This window comes from Phalacrocorax aristotelis, chromosome Z (assembly GCF_949628215.1).
Source record: "Phalacrocorax aristotelis chromosome Z, bGulAri2.1, whole genome shotgun sequence".
NCBI classification, from domain to species: Eukaryota; Metazoa; Chordata; class Aves; order Suliformes; family Phalacrocoracidae; genus Phalacrocorax; species Phalacrocorax aristotelis.
The window spans coordinates 66381747-66405871 of record NC_134311.1 but is presented as its reverse complement, the minus strand read 5'-3'; the positions used below and the strand labels follow the sequence as shown (position 1 = coordinate 66405871).

Sequence of the window (24125 nt, the reverse complement as noted above, 5' to 3'; positions counted from 1 at the left end):
TGTGCTTTCTTGATGAAATTAGGTGATTTCACAGTACTCAGTGCTTATTTTTACTATACTCAACTGGATGATAGTAGTGATGACAAAAATGGGAACATAACTATGTTCTTATCTTTTAATTATAAAGTGCTCAATTTTTATTCAGTACTTAAGTTCTTAACACAAAATGAAACTGCTGATTTTGACTGGAATACAGTTAATTCTCTTCACTGTAGTGCCTGTAGTAGCCAGTGACCTTTCCAGCTTTCCATGCTCTGCCACGTGGGCAGGAGGCTGGGAGGGGCGGGGCCACAGCCAAGACAGCTGACCCCGACTGGCCAATGGGATGTTCCTTCCATGCCATGTGACACCACGGCCAGCACATTAACGGGGGCAGTTGGTGTGGGGGGGTGTGATGGTGGTTGTGGCTCAGGACTGTCGGTGTTGGGTGGCTGCATCATGCACTGTCTGTTTTAGTTGGTCCTTCCCCCTGCCCCAGGTTTCACACCTCTGATTTTCCTTTCTATTGCATTATCGTTGCTGTTGTTGTTTTCGTTTTAATTATTAAACTGTTCTTATCTCAGCCCACAAGCATTACCTTTCTGATTGTCTCCCCCATCCCACCTGTGGGGGAGTGAGCGAGCAGCTGTGTGGGGCTAAGCTGCTGGCTAAATCACAACAGAAACCTAACCATCCAGATGGAATACATACAAAATTGCCTTCTCAGATCTGGAAAAGCAATTTTGTAAAATATTTTTTTAGGTTACATTATGTAACTATTTTTCAATCAAAAAATTAAAATAATGGGAAAAAAGGGCCATAAGAAAACAAACAAGCCCCCCACAATTGCTGAACATCATCTTCATTTCTTAAGGGCTAACTAATGGCAAAAGAACCTGTTTAACCTGTACTACGTACCTCTGCTGAATAAGGTTAACTTTACACATCCCAAATCTTTCAAATTCAGTACAGAATAGCTGCTAACAATATTAACTCTGTTGGAATTATATAATTTACCATTCCTGCAAAATGTACACCGCTTTAAATGCATTATTCTTGTACTTCATTGCTTATTTTCAAAATACATTAGATCAAAAGCTGTTGAACTGATTAGAAGGTAAAAATAACTGACTTTATTAAGATTCTTCCCGTATTATAAAAAAGAATCAAAACCTCAAAAAGTTAGCTTTAATCCAACAAAATATTTTCTTAGTCATATCAGAGAAATAACAAATGAAGAGACTGAAAGAGAGCTTATCTCCTACACATTCAAAGAAATGTAACTTAAAGGTCAGGAGATAAATTTAAACTTTACTTTCAAAAATTAACTGAGAGGAATTGAAGTACTGAAGGGAGAGGTAGAAAAGTGAAGGAAAAAAGCCTTTTTTTAAAAAAAATCAGAGATTTAATTGCACTATCCAAGAGGGAATTCTTTGTATTTTCCAGGCCATGCAAGTCCAACTAAATGACCCTCAAACTCAAGGAATTGCTGTAACTAAGGATCAGACCAGAGCATGCTAAGCAGGAAACAATATAGGAAGGTAACCAGGGTAAAACAATATATTAATAGCTATTTTTCCGCAAATTATGTTGCTGGTTCTTTCTGGTAAGAAGCAAAAAAATAAAAAAATAACCCACAGGTATTTCAATAGAGGCAACAAAAAGACACATCCTCTCAAAATGGCACTTTATGTGCACACATGTATTAGTTATCCTCCTTATTTCAGATGTTCACTATCAACAGTGGTAGTTTACAAACATTTCTGAAAACTACTTTACATGCTATCAATTTCTTCCTCAACAAGGGATCAGTGTGGTCCATTTCACTTTCAAAACAATAGCAGATATTGCAAAACCCCAAAATATTCAAGATCAATAAAACTTTTCTGCAGTGTAAAGGAAGAGTTCAAATATACTCTGAAGGAAAGGATTAGAAGAAAGAAAACAACTGACGGTAGTATGTCATGTGGCTTAGATAATTTCAATAGATTAATCAGAAACCACAGGCATGTGTATATCAAGAGATTTTAAGTTTTAAGAAAAATAAAATTTGTTACTTTTCTTACACTTAATGATTATCCTTTCTGAAAGCTGCCTGGAAATGAGTGCACTAGACATGCATGAATGTAAAAAACAAGGATAAACTGCTTCAACAGAACCAAAAATATTGACACTGATGCTGACAAAAACATGTTAGATCAGTCCTTTGCACCATAAAAACAAAAGTTTTTGCATATCACAGCCTAGTAAGAAAATACTGATTTCTTTGCCTCTAGCAATGTCTTAATCAGATACATTTGGTTAGCATACATTCAACCTTGATAGAATCTGACAGAATCCATCACAAACAGCAATTCATTTCTACTATGATGGCTCAATTTAGTTCCTTAAATCTGGAGTTTCTTAAAATCTCAAACTAGTTCTAATTTTGAATTAATGAAGCACATCTACCACCACGCTTTGTAAAATTTAAGATCAAAACCATGTAAAAATAGCTTTTCTCAATGTATGAACACCAAAAGAAACTAAGGGTATACACAGCTCAGGAAAATCAAGGGATAGCCTACTTCGGTGTGCATGGTGGGACAGGCGTCTTTCCTAATTGCTGGTGGCAAAGGCAAACAAAAAGCACATAGCCCCTTCTAACAGCCTTACAGTAAGTGACAAAATACACAAACATCAAGAACATGCTGCTGTCCATGCTAGGAAGCCTGTTTCTCAGCTGGCCTCGTCCCAAGATGTTAGAAAAGCTACAAGACTTTTCAGTATACACAGCTGAAAAACAAACAAACAAAAAACACAACAGAGCAAAGCAACAGAAACAAAGGTGCATAAAAACTCACCTAATTCACTTAAAAGAACAAGGGAGAACCATGAGACATCACTATAACTTCTATCAGCCTGGAATTCAAATAGGCAAAAATATTGGCATAAAAATGTGTCTATCTTGAACGTACTGTGGAAAAATATTTGTACCTGACATTATTTTTATTAAGAAATTTAGTTTACTTAAAAAACTAACTGCTAGATGTGTTTGTACGTTCATTTGCAGCTCTTCATGCTCAGAGCATTTGAGAAATTCAGCACTTTGAGAGCCCAGCGGGGGGCACAAGTGCTCCTTAGCACACTGCTCACACAGCCATTTGTCTACATACCTCCCCTATTTTTAGCAGAAATGTATCCCAGCTCTCCTCTCTGCTTTTCCCTGGTTCTTTGAACAAGAAGAAAAAACCTGATATAATACATCTGATTTATTCCAAAGGTTACAAAAAAAGAGAAATGTACCTGTTTTTCTACAATAAAAAACCGAAACACCTGTTTAAACATGAGGTTGTTTTAAGATTTGTTTAGCTATCACTTTCTCCAGCTTAATCACAAGCAGCAAACTAAGGAACTTAGTATCTAATTCATGGGAATATCAATGCAAGCGCATTTCCACACCCTGGATTTCATGACTGCACATTTTCTATAAAGCAATTTAACATAGTCTTGGAAAAAAACCGAAGACTAGGTAGCTTTCAAGTAAACAGCAGTAAACTGGGAGACAGAAATAGAGAACTACTCTGTGGTCCTCATCCATTCTTTTACCATCTTCTGCTGCCTGCAAAATCAGCATGATTTGAAGTCAAGACAGTCTTGACTTTAATTCTCTTCAAATCCTCTCTTTCTTGACTGAATAATTCTGTTCTATACCATTTGCAGGGAAGGATGCTGCAAGAGAAGACTAAAACCTGAGCTATTTGAGTGTAGCATTAGTTTCAAGGCTGCAGCTTTTCAAATCTCAGTATTTTGACCACCTGAAAAAAATGTATTTCATGTCTGTATGCAATTACTCACATTGTGAACTTTCTGTAAGATTTTTAGTTTGAATGTCAAATGTTTCTCATTTCATATTGGAAATCTCTATCAGAGATGTTAATAGCACAGAAAATAAATTATTGTTTTAAGATACATAAATAAAAGTATATATGCATATAAATTCCTTGAATCATGGCTAAAACTCTGCACCATTTTTTCAGTGACATAACCATGATTTAAAATACAAAGACTGAGAAGTCATTGATTGATTAACACATCTTACACGAAACAGGGTGTAAGAATTATTAATTTATCATATATATTAGTACATACAATGAAAAGTTAAATCTAGGTTATTTTAAATCCTATTAATTTTCAAATTCTCATGATAGAGGACATGAGTACTGTTAATGAGATACATTGCAAATGCACATATACCAGGCTTTCTAGAAATTGTTATGAAAAAACCCTAAATTTAGCTTTAAGAGCAAACAGAGGCTTTCCATCAGTCTCCTCAGCACACTGACTTCCTGGCAATCTGCAGTCTACTGATCAACCACGGACTTGCTTCGGCTTGTTCTTTTTGTTCTTAACATATGTTACAAGAATAAAAGGATTTTTTTTCACTGAAGATTATATTCACATCTGCAATGAACTGCCAAATCTGAAACCACATAATTAGAGTTTATACATATTTATATAAAATATATAAACTATTTAAAATATTAATATAAATATACATATTTTAATATATTTATGTATAAAAGAAAAGCAACCATAGGGGGAAAAAAGTCACAAAATCACATAAATAAATTAACTATCAAAGAAGTTTATTCCCCTGAAAATCCGAAGCATGTTAACTAAAAAGAACTACCTTATGAACTCCCTTCTAGCCCAGCCTAATCCAGTGCTTCTCAAATCATCCTAAGATGGCCCGCACAACAGCTGTAAAACGTTTTGTTTTTCTGTTCTGTCTTTTAACAGATGCACACACAGAAGCACAGAATCCAAATACAATTAAGGGAAATAAAAACTATAAAAGAGCATTCAACTCAGGGGGTGGGCTGCTTTTTGGCAAACTAAAAATACCATGGCAATAGTATGCAAATGTTTCTAGGAGCTCCCTTTCCAAATCAGTACTAGTAGTCCCTGGATCTCAGTTCCAATCCTTCTCTGAACTGTTCTTTAACCTTCTATGACTGGCACCATAATAACACCAAACTACTTTTTAACAGTGCTAAACACTGAAGCAGAAAAAGCATTAAACACTTCAGCCTTCTTCGTAGAGGTAATTTTACCACCACTGGTAATTTTAACTCTCTTCATTGGGCAGTGAAGTATCGATGTCCTTGGTCTCCCAGCCCGCTATATAAGTACTCTTAGAAAAAAGACTTGCTACTTTCAAGTCTTCTTTATTTTGGGCTGGGCTGGAGATTTCTGAGTTTGCTCATGAGAGCTTAAGCTTTTTTGTTTGTTTGGGTTTTGTAACACTTAGCCTCACACATCTGACCTTGATCTCACTTTCTGTCATTTTTCTTTTCTGTATCTGAGACTGCCGTAATTGTGGTCAAGGTCAAATTCCTACTACTCTTCCACTGCTTTCTCCATGCTTGAAAAGTTTATTCTCAAGCTCTTAATACAGTCTTTCCCTAACTTCACTTCTTAGATACACCTCCCAGAAGCCTTTATCTACCAAGTCTTTGAGCTCATGAAATCAGTCTTCCTAAGACCAATTCCTAGTATCTCGCCGTTTTCCCTTCTATGCTTTCTGAGGATCATGAGCTTATATTTCATAGTTACTCTCCCAAAAGTGTTCCCTCAAATCTTTCATCTAAGGTTCCTTTGGGAAAGAACACCGTAATGTCTATACTCTATAATTGGGTTATCTAAATTCAGATCCGCAAGCATCTCTGATTCAGGATCTTCCCAAAACCTAGGCATGTAAATTCAACCACACAGTCAAATGCCCTGACTAACCACCTAGATGTTTAAGATGCAAAGATGTCTGTACTTACACTAATAATATGTATTTATATACATAACTATATATTTTCCATATATTATACTAATATATATTGGCAACTATAATTCTACTGTCACTTGTGCCAAAATCTTCTGGTAAGGTGGCAAGACTAAGCAGCTCAGTGTCCATCCTGTGCCAAATGGGATTCTCATACAAAACTTTCTTCCACTGTAGATCCCTGGGACACCCCCTCAGCAACCATCCCAAATGCACACAGAATCATCACTGAGCAATTAAACAATATCGCAAAAGGCTATAGCAACACAACAGCTCAGTGGTTACAGCATTTGCACAGAAGCACCTCAATACTGTATCCTTCTTGGCTTCAGATCCTGATCTGTGGTTTCCCAGAAACACATCCTAATGCAAAGACTATGCCCATCCCAAATCCAGAACTGCTTCCTGTACCAGGGTTCAGTTTTGAGTTAGATGGCTGGGGCACCCAGGTAAGGAATAATATTCTTTCAGATTATTTTTCCACTTTCAAACAGTACATACAGGCTTTTTACAGTAAACTGTCACTGTGCAAAAACCTTGAAGAATTCCTCAGAACAGAGCTATGCACCTGAGGAAAATTTTGCCATTGTTAAAGCACTTGGAGAATTAGACACCAAAAAAAGGGGTTCATTTTCCAGTTTCCTCAATAAAACACAATGACATGATTTAACACAGATAACAGGATCCAAATAGCTTATTTCAGTCTCCTTCTGTCCCTTACTGAAGTGCAGTTCATTGTACCTGAGATAATGGCGCTCACTGACGTGGCTGTGTTGTTACTAGGCAACCAGAGATAAAATGCAGGGTTTAATGATTTTTATTTAATGCATTTTTATGAGAAAGTACACTCTCTTTTTTCCTCCTCTGATATTATTTGAGGAGGAAATGCTGTTTACACAGGGAGATATATTTAGCCATCCTCTGCAATCTGAGCAAGAAAATTATTCAAACTGGATATTCAAACAGCCAGCCAATAAATATTTCTGAACATATTGAGTATTACCACTATCAAACACTTATGTTATGGCAGTACCTGAGATCTCAAACCACTTCACCAGGGACAAGTATTCAGAAAGTCTCACAGCAGAGAATAACAACAGCAAGAAAACAGACAACAGCTTAGGGACATTTGGGGCAGTTATAGATGTTCATGTACTCCTCCATGGCAGACAGCAAGAGCCCAAGCCTGTATCACCCTTCACCTCTCCCGTGCTGTCGTGACACCCACACCTGGCAAGGTCACACCATGTTTTTTCCTGTGGCTTTGGGTTGCCTTGATTCTCTCCAAAAAGCAGGCGCCATCACTAAAAGCTGTCCCTCCTGGTGGGGTTCTACTCACAGGAGCCTCTACAGGAAGATGCATCTTAAGAAGCATTGCAGTATCACAGCCCTTGCCCTAGCAGCTAGACATACATCCAGTAGGCCTCCCTGTAACTCCAAGCTACTAGACATTTCATTTCCCACCACAAAATTCAACAGGTCTGTTGAGGGTCCTGACAGCAGTGCCGCCTGCTGAATTCAGCAGACACGTCCTTCATTCAGAGAGTGTTGGAAATGTTACTGCATACATAAGACCACACAAGTTGTCAAATTTCTTCATATGCCAAGCCCTTCCTCTGCACCTTTACAAGGTCTGGTGGCTCATATATAACTTGGGACTGCTGAGTTCCTTTTAGATTGGCTGATTTTCCAACTCCCGTCTTTGCAACAGGAGCAGGAAAGTGTTTATAGGTCTGAAAATCAACTGAAAGCCTCAGGCTGGGTGTGTGCGTGAGGGCTCAGGTCCAAACAAAGCTACAGTTCTGACTGCATACTTAACTCTCGCACATTCTGCAAGATGAAGTAAGCAGATGAACAGAGAACTTTTTTTATATGCAACACTGTAGAAGAACTAAAAAACAAACTCCTGCATCATTTTGCTTTCACATATAGATAAAGTCAAACTAACCAATGCTGCCAATACTGGATTATTTAACATTTTTCTCTCCAAAGGTTACCTTCCAAATAACAGGAATCATGCAGTTCAGCTGAAAACTTCTTGTTGATCCTTAACACTTGTCAACTTCAAATTAAAGTAGAAATTCCACTGGACTCAGCGCAGATGGATCTTTACAGACAGTTATCTGTGCCTCAGCATATATTCTTATTATCATGAATGTCAGCAGTTTCTACTTCCTATCACTTAGATAAACAAAATAAATGCATGTAACGGCCCAAAATATTTGTGCAGGTCAGTAAACAACTCTTACATTTCATTAGAAGTTTACAATCAATGTATTTCTGATCCCCAAAAGGGTACTGAACAGCTACTTCTGACTATTTGCCTAGTCAAAATAAACAAGGCTGAGGGTCAGCCACTAATCTGAAATTTGCTATAGGGGAATTTTAAAAATCAGTAACTCTCTGCTCTGTGCCACAGACATAACTGGTAATCATAGAATCACAGAATCATTAAGGTTGGAAAAGACCCTTAAGATCATGTCATGGTACAGCCTGACTTCCTCCTCCTTCAGAAGCCTCTCTACGCAAGCCAGCCTTGCTTCTCCCAGCACAGAAGAGCTTTTAAGTAAGCAATAGCTATCAGTTTGTGGGTTTGTGTAGTGGCAATTTTTTGCCTCTACTCTTACCCTCCAAATCCACAAATGCTGCCAAGTTCTCCCACCTCTGAACTGTTACAAAAATTAAGTGTCTGTCTATACTTCAGCCAAAAGAGTGTAAAATGCTGCACTGGCTTAAATTAGACAACTGCAGCTTTAATACATCAAAGAAAAAAGTGTCTTTTACTGTGTATGCATGTCAGGAGATTTCACAGCCTCTCGGGTTAATTTAGAAGGACAGGTTAACAAATACAATTGATTCCCAGCGCACTTCCCACTTTTACCAAGTTCACAGATACCTTGAGACTGGACTTCCAGTAGTTTGTTTTCCTTGGTATGGATCTTACTATGCCAAATACCATTTCATATTTTTATTAATGAGTAAAAACTAAAATAAATCTGGGGCAAGATTGGTGAAAGAATAAATCCTAAGGACTCAGCAGTACCAGACACAACAGATGAGCTGGGTCTATTCAAACATACCATGTTTTATAACAAAACACAGAGTTAGACACCTGTGATCAAGAAATACCTGCCGTACTTACAGAACGCCTGTTGGAAAACACTGATTACACTTTTCCTGAAGTATGCCAGAAAAAAGATCAACAATGTGTATGGAACTAACACTGTAGGACCCCCTGTATGAGATCAGCAAAGAGTACAGGTATGCAAACAAGGAAGTAGCAGGACCAAAGAGTAACCCTACTTTTCAGGGGACATTAGTGGCAGCAGTGTTACAATGCTGAAGACACTCCAGCTGGTCACATTTGTAAAGTTTCAGAAAAAAAACAGAGTGAGAAAGAGATTGTGATAAAAAGGACAGAAGAGCTGAAGAGAATGTTTTGCAGTTAGAATCATTAAGACCTCAATCTGTTCATCGTATCTACAGCACTGAGAAGTCACTCAGTGGGAAGGAAATACCAGCTTCAGAAAGGTTTTTCATCTAGCAGAAGGGAGTAAAAGCACTTGGATAAAGCCAAACTAATTAAAGTGAAAAGACATACTTATACCAGCGAGGGTGATTAACCACTACAAGAAGCATGAACAGAAGGATGGGTTTTCTGTCTCTCGTTTCGTTTGTTTCAAGGCAGGATAAGTTTCTGATTAAACCTATCTTCCAAAATTCAAGTTATACGTTGATTGAATGTACTGTATTAGTGAGCCTAATAGTGACATAAATGAATGGCCTAGCACCCATCCTTCTAACGTAAAGTTTAACAAATGAATTTCTCTTCCTGAAAAAGAGATTGCTTCTAAAGGACTGGATAAAACTAGATCTATACAAATAATCAGGAAAGTTAAATAAATAACCCATCAGAGTAGCTACAAGAAAAAACAACTCTCTTTTTCTGTGTATTTATAGCATTCATTTAAAAAATTTCAGCAATTCAAAAATCAGAAACACAGACACATATGCCTCTAATTTTTGCTAGTTACCTGCCTCAGCTTGATGCTTCATGCTAGCCAGCGTTAAGTCTTGCTGCATAACAAGTGCAAAGCTCTGTGTTCAAAACTGGGATAGGAGCACCAGACTGAGTAACTACAACCCTGCAAATTCCAGTTATTCACTGCATGACTCTGAAGACAAGTCTGACCTGGAGCTAGTTCGATGGAAAGGAGCAGGAATGGCTTCAAATCTCTACTTCTATGACTGCCTGCTTAAATTAAGTTAAATGGTCTGTGGGTGAAAAACAGAAACAGAGCTGGGAACAGATACCAGAATTCAGAAATCCCTGATGCCAAGAGAGTATCCGGATTACTACCCTACACAAAACTTTTTTTCTCCCTGCAAGCGGGATAGAGAATTTCACCCTTCAGCCTTGAACAATGTTAACTAAGGAATCAGGCAAAACTCTCTTCAGTTGCCTCAGTTCCCTAGTGATTAGCTTAGACAGCTGCAGGCTGATCATGCTCAGTACTGAGGATGTACTAGATGCCATATTGAGATATCTCCTTCTGATTCCCTGGGTTTGAACTCTTAAATCCGAACACAACATTCTGAACTCCATTTTGGAAAAAAAAAAACCCACTTAAAAGTTAAGCCAATGAGGCATTGCATTTGACTCAAAATATCTATTTGTCCTAAATCTCTGGTTATGCCTCTTCACCCATTAATTTGTCCATAAAAAACTAGAGTTGTAAAGTAATATTAATGTGCCATCTTGCAAAAAGCTTGTCAGTTTTTAAATGGTATTGAAAACGCAATAAGAATCACGGTGGACGCAGTTTACAGCAGAACTACTAAAGACTGTTAAGTGGAATTATAGCAAGAAGGATGTCACATAATTGCTGCTCACTGACAAGAAAATTCTACACTATCACATGTGGATAAAAGAGCAGAAAGAGAGACTGAGGTAGAATGTAGGTGGAAGGCTTTGATCTACTTAAAATTCTCTAACATCAGACTGAACAAAGTATGAAGGGCAAGTGACTAGAAGGAAAGAGAATGTTGAAAGAGTCTTTATTTCATTTCAAGTGGAAACACAGTTTAAACCTTTCTTGAAAACCAGCTCTGAAAATTCATGTACTGTTCCTGATTTGTCACTGTAAGGTGTGTGAAAAATTTTATGGTATATTTTGCCATAGTCCTGTAAAACACAAAGAAGTAGCTCAAGTTGCCAAAAGTATTATCCAGAGGTGTTTACATAACAAAAAAATTTTTCCAGATAAGATTTTACAAAAACAAAACCCAACCCCCAAACAAAACAAAACTAAACCCCTGAAGAAACACAAGCCTCTTCCACTTAGAATTCACTAGAAATAGTATAGAAAAGTTTGCCTTGATCTTACCATCAAACCGTATTTAACTTTTATTAGGCATATAAAAACTTACCAGAGAGTGATGAAAAAGCTAATAGAGCAATCAATCTTTTTGATATTGCTATGCCTTAGCTACTCTCCAGTCACCAATATATTTCCAGTGTAGGCTGCTCCATGTTTTTAAGCATTATCGTTTTAGACAAGGAAAAAGCAGAAAAAGATTGGAAGAAACTTCTAGATAATCTAGTCTATCATCCTTCTCAACGCATAACCAAATGTCTGTATCTCATTCTGGACTGATATTTATGTAATTTATTAAATTTTAGAGACTGCAACTATGATAACTCCATGATTTGTCCTATCTATGTTGTTATGTACTTACCCCTACTTTCAGGAAATTCTGCATAAGGTCTTACGTGAATCTACTCAAGCACAGCCTACGCCTACTGTTTCTTCTTTCATCCATGTATTATTTTAACAAATTTGAAGGCTGTTGCCATGTTTACCTTTCAAGGGTGATCACAGCGAACACAAAGTCATGGCCAGGTTCAGATTAACAATAATAAACTGAGGAACCATGGTGAACTAATCACTGAAGCAGAGCATAGTGTTAGGAGTAGGCTATCCAAGGAGACAGGTCAGACCACTGCCCCTGGTACGAAAACCCCCAAAGAGTCAAGAAAAGGAGAACTCTGTCTCCAAAATACCATGTAAAACAAAGGGGTTTGCTGACTACAGGGCTATAGGGCTTACTATGTCTCATTTCCCTACCTCTACCACAGTTGTCTTGGCAGCTTTGCACATAGGTTGGTTGAAGTTTCTTGCCGTTTTCCTGCAAAATAAAAGAAAATTAATAAATATTAAAAGCTGTAATAGTACGAGGAAAGACTTTTCAGAGATAAGCTACTACAAGCATCTCTGTATTACAAACACCACAAATCTTTTCGCCCAAATAGCTAGAGGGCTAACAAAAAAATAGGAGGGAGGAAAAGGTGTTAATGAATTGTGTAAGATGCACATAAAATTAAATCATATTTTGCTACATTAGAAAATATTTATTACAGCTCTTTTGACTTTTAATCAGCACATTGTTTAACTGAAATTGGGTATGCTACTGATATCTTCATTTAGTAGATCCAAGAGCAGCAGCAAGCTGGGCTTTGTACAGTGCACCTTCCCATTATTTCACTGCACAAAGAACGAAATTAATCTCCACAGGGTGGCCATCACAGGGCCTAACAACCTCACAAGTCCCACATATGCCTTCACAATTCAGACTAGCACTTGGGATAGGACTTTGCAGTGTAGTAAATTTAATCCAATTCTCTTGACTGAAAAAGCTCTGACAGTTTTGGCACTCACTGCAAGACTCTGGCATTCATCCTGAGCATTCCCACACAGTATTTCTATAACAAGGAAAAAGAACGACTAGGGAACAAGATAACATGATGTATAACTGTGCTGGGATCTGCACTGAGATCCTAGTAGAAACAAGGAAATAGAAGTGGCCTGTGTCAGCCCCTCTCTGTATTTTTCAGAAAGCCAACAAAGCTGTGTGGCATAACATTTAAGAAGAATGACATCTATTTTAGTGGGGTTCCACTGATAGCTTCTCAGCATTTTTCTCTCTTATAAAGTAGAATTCTTGAAATTTCTTCATCAAGATGCATTAAAAGAGGGTTCAAAACAAGTCAAAACCTCCTTTCCCCGCATTCCTTTTCCACAGAAGCATTTTTTCTGACCATGTTTATTTCCCAGCACCTTCTCCTCCGATCTTCTGTGCAATGACCATGCCTAGGGCTATACTCATGCTGAACTTTGGGATGCTGCTGCCACCTCGTGGCTTTAGAGGAGGTAGGGAGTCGAAATGGCCAAATCCTGAGACTACCTCGCAGTTTTAACATGACTTCTAGGGCACAGACTTATAGAATCAGAGCTATACCCAAAGACACATATCCTGGGGAAATTCCTGTTTTACTGGCAATACACAGCAGCTGCGAAGCCTTTAACAGAGGCTACAGAAGGGACAGTATCTTCTGTCCATGGGTCTCCTCTGTGTCTGTGTAAACACAAAAGCATATAAGAAGAGGAAACCATAAAAAAAACCCAAACAAACAACAAAAAGAATTTATATTCTTTGCATTAATACAATACTAGGTAGTAGTGATTTAGGGAAAACTACCCTAAACTAGCTAGAAAATAAAATAGAGTTACAAGTATTTACTTAAAATAGCAGGGGAATGGATACAGATGGGGGAAGACAGATCTGGAAACAAAGAATTCAATATTTCATCCCAGGCGACTGCTTTTCTGAGCCAAAGACTTTCTCAAGATCAGAGTGGCTGGTCTGCCAGGAAAAGAAACCAATACAATATTATTTTTGCATAAGGGAAAAAGGTACAAGAAAACATTTCAACGTCAACTTAAGAAGAGTTAATGGGCTTGATTCTGACCCCATTTATAAAGCTAAAGTAATTCAGAACATTTTTGGGTTAGTAAAGTTGTTTTAGAAGCAGCAGTCCTCTACAAGATCAAAGGTCTTATTTCTAAAGAACACATCACCCCAAAGCAGAAAAACAAGAACTTATTTTCCAAGACAGAATAACATTCAGGTTCTTCGAGTACGAAACCCAGAAACTAGCTAGCTACGTTGGCCTTTTAATTTTAAGATAGCTTTCTGGACATCTAGACTCAGCAATGTCTACAAAGTCCACTGTTCCAGCGACGGATTCCTAAGCTGACTCAAAGGTATGGCAATGGCGTTTCTCACAAAGGCAGAAGATAGCAAACTAGTCCATAGTAGACTAAACCAACAAACTACATCCACTACATAATGGTGCAGAGATGAAGGGACACCTCAGAGCTGAATTTACATATCGCAGAACGACTCGAAGCATGAAGAGATAGCCTGACTAAGCTGTCTGTGACAGCAGGGGCCCTGACTCACATTATCCCTCAATCACTCTGTTCCTTTGTCAAGAGCCTACTTTAATCAGCATCAAACCACACCCCTGCTTGTAGAGTGGAAGTATATTGGGCTAGAACAAATCCAAAGCAGAACGGTACCACATGAAAAGGAGCCAAAGGAGGCAGAATATCCACAAAAGCAGTGGCACTCCCTGCTGTTGTCCCTACCCAGCAAAGCTCCAAGGGAGCTTAAGACCAGCAGACACTCTGTTCTGCTAAGTAGAACTAGTACCTGCATCAGACTAACAAAGCAAAATGCCCATATACACATCCTTTCAGCTAGCACAGAAACAAGGTGGGGATTATTTAATTATGTTTGAGGGAGTCTTGGATTATTTGTCTTGGTTAGAATTATTATCTACTGGGCCAGACACAGGTCTTGTTAGCTGTGGCGCAAAACGGTCCACTTAGCCTAAACATGCCTGGAAGGAAAGCAGCCACAGCATGCTATATGGAACAAAACAGCGAGGGAACATGAAGTATCATGTAAAAAGTCCTGTTTAAAAATGTGCTTTCTAAAGGAGCTGGTGCCATTCCAGATCCCCAAGAAAACAGTATTGTTTAATATATGAGAATAGACAAAAAAAACTCATGCTGGCTTATGGTCCAAATAAGAACATCCTTTAGATTTAGAAAAAGCTCTTGGATTGAGGGTGATCAACAGCTTGGCAGACACTCCATTCCTGTTGGCTCCACAGATCACAGAATCGTGGGAAACACACTATAAACACTACCACACTGCTATGAAAGTGGTGGCAGATGTGAGTAAACACAGAGCCTATATTTATCCACTCATACCTCAGCAAACAAAACCAGAAGTCACATAATAGAAGTACGGAAGCATCCCACTGGCAGTGAATACATACTCAGTATGTAGCACTATGTCAAGAATGCATTTTCCTTTTCATCCTGTAGATCACAGAAATATTGCTGTTATATTCTAATCTACTACAAATTTCCTCCTCTGTTGTCTACCGCAGGCTACGAGATGAGCCTATCTTTCTCTGTGTAGGCCATGAGGTAATATGCAGCTCATCCAAAACCAGAATGTGCCACTGCTTATTATCAGCAAATTCTTTTAAGCTAGCAATACTCTGCATGGAATAAGACACTGGAAGATGATGTTTCCATCTTTGATTAGTTACACTTGAAAGGAGTAGTCAAGATTTTTTGGTCTCTACTCCAGAGGGAAGTAGTATCTGGTACCAACTGTATTGTGTGAATGCAGAAGTCATATGAAGACTTCTGAAAGGAACAGGAGGGAGAGGGAAAGGCATAAAGAGAGAGACGGAACGTGTAAGAAGAGGGCGAAAAGGGAGAACGCAACCAGACTGTTTCTGTGGAGAATGAAAGAATTTTTCACAGCTAAGTAAGCATCAGTAGATAGATACAGCATAAAAGAACAGACAGTAGAGGCTCAAGATCAAAGACAAGCCCAAATGGGAAGACTGTCTCCTGTACTCTATGTCCCAGAGCCTAAAGAAAGCATTTTAGCAGCCTTTAAATTTATTTACACACACACACAAGAAAGTTCTGTTTTCAGTCAGAAACCATTTTATCTTGCCAGTTGGCAAGCCACGATATCAAGAGTTGGGTAAAATAAAAAAGTCTTTCTTAATTGTCAAGTATTTTAATTCAGTATTATATCTGTAAGGTATCAAGATAAAATTTTATGTGAATACCTGTGTATATTCGTGTATATATACACAAAAAAAAGCGTGACATTATCGGTATTATTTTATCCACATATTTTTCAGTTGCTTTTTCAATTCCTTGTTTATTCTCATACATACAAAGACAGACTGCATCATTCAGCATCTTCCTGTAGTAAACTGCAACTGATTATCATAATTATATTACCATAATTACTTACCTTTTCATCTGATAGCCATAAAACAAACAAATAAAAACCAGATGTTAAACATAAGCAAACCCCTTCTGCTACAGTTCAGGACAAACTGGAGCACAAACACAGCAACTCAAACAAATGATGTTATCACGCCCGAACTCTTCACTACAAAAAATGTTTAAATTCATATGATGCCTCTCCCCACACCACTGAGATAAAATCAACTTTAAACACAATTTTCTGGGGACAGAATTAGGTTTTCCCATCACTGACTGGCCAAGAGACTGACTCAGCTCCCTTCTCTTCTGACATACCTGCACATCTTGGGTCAGCCTTCAGTTACACGAGGAAAAGGACCCAAACTAACATGAAAATTGAAATGAACAGAATGTCACTACATTCCTCCACAGTCATCATAATGACTTTGGTCTGCTTTGTCTCACTTTTAACTACCAATGTTTTATTTCACAGCTATGTTTGAGTTCTCAAAAGTCGTTAGAAAAAGCAATTATATTTTGTTTTTCATAGCAGAATAATTTGACAGTAGGGAAAGGCAATATGAAAGAAAGTGAAATCAGTATAACATTATTTTGCCACCACACAGGAGACAGGATTTGCCATCTCTTTCATTATCTAAAGCATAAAGAATCTTTTTCCACTGGTAAACAAGTCATACCTGAAAATTATGTTTCCTGCGCGATCAGCCTTCCATGCCTTCACAAGAGCAAAATCTCCTGTAATTGACTTCTCCAGAATAAAGTGACGCCCATCAAACTCTCGCACCTACAGAGAGAAGTATGCTACTGAGAAGTAGGTTTCTTCAAACAGTTCTCCCATGTAATACTTACGGGGTTAATTTTACAGACTATTATATTTAGACTTCTTTTTGTACTACATAAAGTTCTATCTGAAAAACTGTAGCTCAACTGTATAATAACAGAGAAGCTGTTGAAAGGCTGTAAACCTCAGTTTCATCATAGTGCCTCTGTTTAGTGAGACAGAACAAGAATCAGATCCATGTTCCTGGTGCTCCATCTACTGGAATTAGACATGCTTTTCCTGCACTTCTACCAGCTAACCAAAAAACTAAAGTGCTAAAGCAGAACCGTTGAAAGAGTTCATAATTACTCCCTGCCACCAGAAACCCCAAATATAAAATGAAGCACATTTGAGACAGAGTACTCAAATCACAATATCTGACAGGCTGAATTTCATTTGGTTTTCTCTGCATTTGCGATCAATATTTGTAATTATATTGAAGCAAGAATATGCAACTGACAAACAGGTAATATTTTAATCCTATTCCGAAACATGAAACAGCATTTCTCTTAACAATGGAGAAGGTTAGAGTATACTCAAACACTGCTTCAGAGCCTTCTAAAATTGCTCAGGGGGGAGGAAGTATGACAAAAGTGTATCAGAAGTCAGTTTGTTGGTTCTGCAAAAGAAGGTCTGAGCTTTTATAAAATGACACTTGTATTTGAAATGGATTTGATCAATCATGCTAATCACATTATTAGCCCCGCAAAAGACTGAGGAGAGTAAGAGAGACTTTTCCACAAATGTTAAAATTAGAATAAAAATTTCATCAAAATTATAAACCATTCAATCAACAAATCATTCCTTCAAACAGTAAAACATCATAATGACATATTCAGTAAGAAAATTAAGGGAAAAGAAGACTAAGTTAATGATTAGATCCTGAAAATAGCCGTGTATAAAATACACAAAAACCACGGGGCGGGGGAATTTTCTTTGTCCCAGAGACGTTCTTGAGGTATAATTTAATGCTATTTGCAGCCTCATTGAAACATGTAGCATTAGTCCTTTTTCAGGTAGTTATGGCAGTGAGAAATCTCTTCCCTTCTCCAAATTCTACATCCAATTTCAGTATGAAGCCCTTGTTGTTCACTTGGAAGCCACACTATTTTTTTGCAATTTCAATACTCAGACTAAATTGCATTTCAACTGTTGACAAACGTGTTTCCTTAAAGTTTATGTCAACTGAGCTCTTCCCTGTTTAACAGAAAAACATCCCATCTCTTCTAACACTAAAGCTTCCTACACAACTGCAGGGCTGCTTACTCCATACCACAGCATTTAAGGAGCACTTGCCCCACTAATAGGAGGTTGTTCTCAATCTGTACTGTGCACTGCACTGGCGTGGTACAAGATTTTGTTTGAATACACAGCAAACTTGGTTGGAGAACTGTCAAGTGAAGAGTAACTCTACAAGGTCGGTTTTCACTTGGATCAGTTTTTGATGCTAAGTAACCATAAAGCTGTAAAAACTTTTCTAACACATCACAGAGGATAAAAGTGAGCAGTGGGAGGAAAACTGATGTGCCTGGTACCACAGTCGTCACATTAATCCAATATATCACGGTTAAACCTGGCCAGGAGGTGCTTATACTACTGTTTATCTTGGAAATATATAAGAATTTCAGTTTCAAAGCAGAAGGCTTCCTAATAACAAACAGGTATCTTACCTCTCTTGGCTGGCTGGCAATGGCAATGGTGCCATCTGTGTTGTACTTGATAGGTGCACCCCCTTCCTGCACCAGTGTCCCATAGCCAGTACTGGTATAAAATGCTGGGATTCCTGCTCCTCCTGCTCTAATACGTTCAGCGAGAGTACCCTGTGGGAAAACACATTTTAAAAGTACTCAACCGCAAACAACAAATCCAAATTTGATGAAGGGCTTGCATGAACTTATTTTTATATTCTGTTATTTGGAGCTTTTACTTCTGAACTCAGCAGACCATCTCACCTATTCCTTCATCCCATTTTAGCTCTCCTTTGTGGGATTGGTACTGGATATGGCAAGAAAAGCTTCACACACTGCCATAAATTGCTCAAGAGCACACTGTCACTCAATGGACTGTCAATGCCCAAGTCACACCACTTTGCCAGGCATCCTCTCCTTCAGCTTGTTTCCTAGTCCATTACTCTGAGAAGAGTACAGAGTTCTTTTTCTCTTTCCCACCTAGCTACATATGCTAGAATGTTCTTCTTTTGTGTCATTCCTACATATTTATCTTTCATTCTCCAACATGTTCAGAAAAAAATCATACCTCACTCCAGAATGAAACAGCCACACATAGCACATCAAGAAAGGAAGAGGGAGTCCCGTGATCTGGGTTGCCTGTGCTAAGAATACCAAAAAGCTGACAGAACAGCATTTCTACTTTATTTGACCACACCGTCTGCACTCTGATCTATGTCCAGCTCTACCACAGATATTAACAGCCCAAATTCCTCATCAGCCTTAATTATGGACTTACGGCCAAAGACATGTCTGCCTTTAGTGTCCTTTCCCAATTTTTTTTATATTTTTCTGGATTCAAAGCAAGACAAGACCATCATGGTCAATTATCTAGCTTGACAGCCTCCAAAATATAGGTTGCATTTTCCCCAGTTACCATGCAAGAAACACAGTGTCACACCTTTGTGTTTACACCTTTGTAAACACAAAGGTTTACAAAATGGTGGCAAGAGGCAGATGTGAACCATGCAATGAGACAGTCCTTTGATCCAGGCAGCCTTAGCATTTGAAGATCTCACCATGACCTCTCCCTTATTGTGTAGCAAGGACACAACAGTCCCACATTTTGCCTAAAATCATACCAAACTTGAACAGCATTTTCCAAAAGGCTATTTTATCTTGACACAAATAATTCAAATCCCCACATCCCCTAGGAAGTCATTAATTCACCTGTTTACCACTGCACAATGCTGACCCAGTGTTTTCATGCTGGATCTACATAGCTTGTCTGTGCAGCCCACAAAGCCAACTACCTCTCTAAGGAGTTCAAGGTCTTCTAGATCAAAGCACTGAACATTAAGTAGGAAGAAGAGAAAAACAAATTCTGAGATTTGCGACTTTTGAAACATGAGAATTGACAAGTGCCTGGTTATTTCCACATCAGCCAACTGTGTATAAAAGGAGCTTTTCTCCCTGCCTCTGAGATTCTAAGAGACATTCCCAAGAGAGGGAGCCCAAGACTCTCTTCTCCCTAAAAACTTAAGACTGTTGCTTTTCCCAGAGGCTTAAATCATTATATGTTTAAAGCCCAAAGGTTATGTGTCACCTTTGGAAATGCGACACGCTAACATGCTGGAGGCTTTAGAGTTAGAGTACTAATTTCACAAAACTAAATAAAATGTGACTCACTCAATAAAATGTGACTCAATAAAATGTGACTGATACTCATTATTTTAGGATCTCACCGCATTCAGGCTATTTGAGTAGCTTGGCAGTGCTAAAATAACTAAAACTATGGAGCTAAAAAATAAAGTTGTAAACATTGACCCATAACACTATGTAGAAATTAGTTTAGTTAAGATTTAAAGAACAAGCCCAAAAGAGTTATGTCTCAATGAACTGAATCTCCGAATTCAATTCCTAACCACTAGAAGGCAGACACTGCACACACAACATCCCCGAACTCACACTCAAGCTGCCACCAACATGGGAATTCAGCAACTCCCTGACTTTTTTCCCCTTATATAGGCCACAGTAGTGAGCACACTCGGCGTGTTTTTCTACAGTCTGGGAGGAGCTACCAAAAATCAAACATTGTACAATTAATTATACATATGCAAGCATATATATACACACACTTGAAATTAATATAATGTAACAAGCCATAAAATGAATTCACACAATACAATCAGTCAGTTCTTAACAAGACCAGCTGCAGCATACAGGCCATGATCTGAAGAAGGCAAGTGCCATCTGTCTTTACTGCACATTTGCACACAGGCAAAACATTTGGATTGCGAAATAATTTTATAAGAACACTTAAGCATTATTTTACTCAGTATTTTAGATGAAAAGAAATCACCAGCCTCCTAGAGACACTCCTTACCTGTGGTGTAAGCTCAACTTCAAGCTCGCCAGATAAATATTGACGTTCAAATTCAGCATTCTCTCCAACATATGATGACACCATGCGCTTTATCTGCTTAGTCTGAAGCAGAAGACCAAGTCCAAAATTGTCAACACTGTGTAGAAAAAGCGAGACAATACTCAGCATTTATAATAGGGTTTGTTGTATTCAAAGCTCTTGATAAACTCCCCCACTTTAGACATACGGAATTAGAGACAAAAGTCAAAATTCAACTTTTAGGAGGGAGAACGTCAAAGCTACAGTTAAACTTTAGGAGTCCAGGGCTCAAGCCTCATCTCTTCCAAGGCACCAAATACATCCGGAACTTAATTTTAAAGACATTTCACATGTAACAGGTACAAATACCAGCTTAACAAGTGGTGTTATTTTACATATCTTCTCCTTTAAAAAGCCCTACCAATTAATGAAAAGTCACACATGGCACCAACTGGCTTTGAGTGAACAAAGACTTAGTTTTTGTTTAAATTCTTGTTCCCCAGGACAAAGGCAAGTGATTGCTTAGCAGCTCATGGAGAAAGGCAGAGTTACATTTATAGTGCTGGTTTGCATGTAAGATAATATTTGTACTTAAATTTTCTTATTACGATAAATAATTTACTTATTAAGAAATTGCCTACTCCAGCAAAAGATATTAACACTGCAGTCAAGATTTTCTTGTCTGCATCATAACATCAGCTTAAACTGAATGCCAGAGAAAAAATACAACATTTTTCTTGTGCAAGTGCTTCTAACTTCTGGTATCCTAAAGACATTACTATTAGTCTTCAGCATTTTTTTTGATGTTTGTCACTCTGTATTGTGTACTTCTGGGACAAGAATATATTTCAAGATTTTCTGTAACAAAAGGGCTCTGTAGAAAAGCTATTTCAATGTGAAAAAACATGAGGTTAAATATAAAAAAAGGAAATAAACAGAGATGATATGACAAGGGCATGTTTCTTTCACATATACAACACATAATGCAGGATATTGGCATACTGGTACATGTATGAAGCTCCTCTACATTTATGTTGGTCTCTGCAACATATGAGTGAAGAACTCAGACCTTCCATTCCCACTGTGGGAAAGATGCCATGATCCAGAAGCACATCACAAAAAGTGATGTGTATATGCCACTAGCTGCCTCAATTCAGTATGAGCTCATTATCCACACAGTGGCTTGAGATTTCAGTATAAGAAATATTGAAAAATATTAAAAGAATCTTTTAAGAAACCAAACCTAGTATCCCACATGCTCCAAAAAGGTCTGTTTTTTTCCAATTCTAGTAACTGCTTTAATGAAACGTGCCCCTTTCCTATACAAATCTTACCTTCTTGTTATTCTTACACCACCATGTCTACAATACTGCTTGCTTCTCGAGGTACTGTCAGAAATGAACTCTCTTTCCACCAACAACCAGATGGAGAAAGTACTCTATCAGACTGCTTTCCCACTCTTCTCCCTCCTTATACTTTACCCAAATTATCAGTAAGTATATCCCCTAACCCTGGCTATATCAGATATGGTGATGGGGAAAAAAAGAATGTAAAGGATACATGTATAAGTACTGTAATAAAAATCTATACTCCCCATACAAAAAATACTATCTCACTCAAGAAAGGGGAAAAAACTCAAGTTAAAAATCAAGATACAATGCTGAGTGAGATGAGAGGTATTTGTTTTGCACAGTAAAGCAGTGTACATCAGAGGAAAGAACCCACTGAGCCACAACCAAACCTCATTTAACATATGTTAATACTCCACCACTTCAGGATCCATGTCAGACAACCCAGCTGCGACCTCCTGGCATCTTTTCAAAAGGCCAGATTCAATAAGTTTACTATTATACAGCATTCATGGTAAAATACAAAAGTGGTAACAATTAACCCACTTTTACAGCAGCACCACTATCCTCTTGCTTGCCAGTGCCAACATCCCATAGCTGCAGTGCTGTGTGTGAAGGGAGAGGGGCTGCACAGTACCAGCACCAGCTCTTCACCTCCTACAATAATACAAAAGCTGCATGGACAGATGTGCAGTCAGAAAGACTTCTCAGCTGCATGGGTAATGAGGAGTATTTTAAGGTTAGGACGATTTTAAGATAGAGCACTTCTGTGCATACTCAGACATTTTGGAAACTGCATGAGAGGAAGTGAAACAGGCTTCTCTGATCTGGTTCTCTGAATTTATTCTATATTCTCTAGATTTAAAGAACTTGACTTACTGTAAAAGCTTTCTCCACTCCCCAATGCTGACCTATTAAAAAAAAAAATTAAAAATCTAACACTGATGCAAAGTTGAAAGTGTTGCAGTGCCAAAGCCTTGAGAATAAAATGTGTGCTGCCTGGAAACAACATATATTTCTAACTTTCCACAGGAAAAAATGCCAGCAGTTTAAAATTAAAAGAGCTGGGAATAGAGTAGAAAAAGGAGTCTTGTGGGCAAAGAAAAGGATTTAAAAAAGGAATAAAAATACAAATGCCAGTATTTCCTTTAAAGGGTCACTCAAAGCAGGACAATCCCTTTCACAAGAAAACTATCAAACCCTGCCATCTCACTATAAAAGGTAATAACCAAATAGAACAGCCAATATCTGATGACAGTTTAGTGGGTTTGTGTAACTAGAGTACTGTGCAGCAAAAGTACAGAAGTTCGAACTGTGAAGCACTTTGTAGCACATGAACAAGCAGGGGCAGCTTGAACTGCTTACAAACCAGAGTTTGCTACTTCTGTGTATCATTCACATGGTTAAGACTGCTCTCATCATTGCGAAACCTGGAAGCTATCAAATAGAAACAGGCAGACATAGAATTTTGTTGTCTGCATGCAGAAATCTTGAGTGCACGTTCACATGAGAAACAGATAGCAACAGAGGGTGAACAGCAGTTTTCTAATGGTTAAAGAAGTACCAGTACTTACAGGGTAGCTACAAAGAAGATGGAGGTGCCCTTTTTACACGGGGTCCCATGGAGAGGACAGCGGAGAACGGACACAAGTTGCTCTTGAGGAGATTCCAATTGGACACCAGAGGAAAATTTTTCACAGTGAGGAAAGGCAACCATTGGAATAATCTCCCCAGGGAAGTGGTTGCCTCGGCCAAGTTGGACACCTTCAAGAGTTGTCTGGACAGGGTGCTGGGCCATTTTGTCTAGACTGTGCTCTTCCTAGAAAGGTTGGACTAGATGATCCCTGAGGTCCCTTCCAACCTGGGATTCTGTGATTCTGTGACATTTCTGCCTCATTTCACTAAGATCTATAATC

The 24125-nt window shown here is 38.3% G+C and overlaps 1 protein-coding gene across 1 annotated transcript in view; it reads right to left on the bottom strand.

Moving 5' to 3' along the window:
• The window catches only part of OXCT1 (3-oxoacid CoA-transferase 1), a 79962-nt gene that overhangs the window by 41276 nt on the left and 14561 nt on the right, over positions 1-24125 (bottom strand). Inside the window, exons 4-7 of the mRNA XM_075079378.1 lie at positions 20843-20978; positions 18460-18609; positions 16647-16753; positions 11926-11986 (exon numbers count right to left, since the gene is read on the bottom strand). Of these exons, the coding sequence (XP_074935479.1) occupies positions 11926-11986; positions 16647-16753; positions 18460-18609; positions 20843-20978 (454 nt within the window). The remainder of the gene's footprint in view (positions 1-11925; positions 11987-16646; positions 16754-18459; positions 18610-20842; positions 20979-24125) is intronic.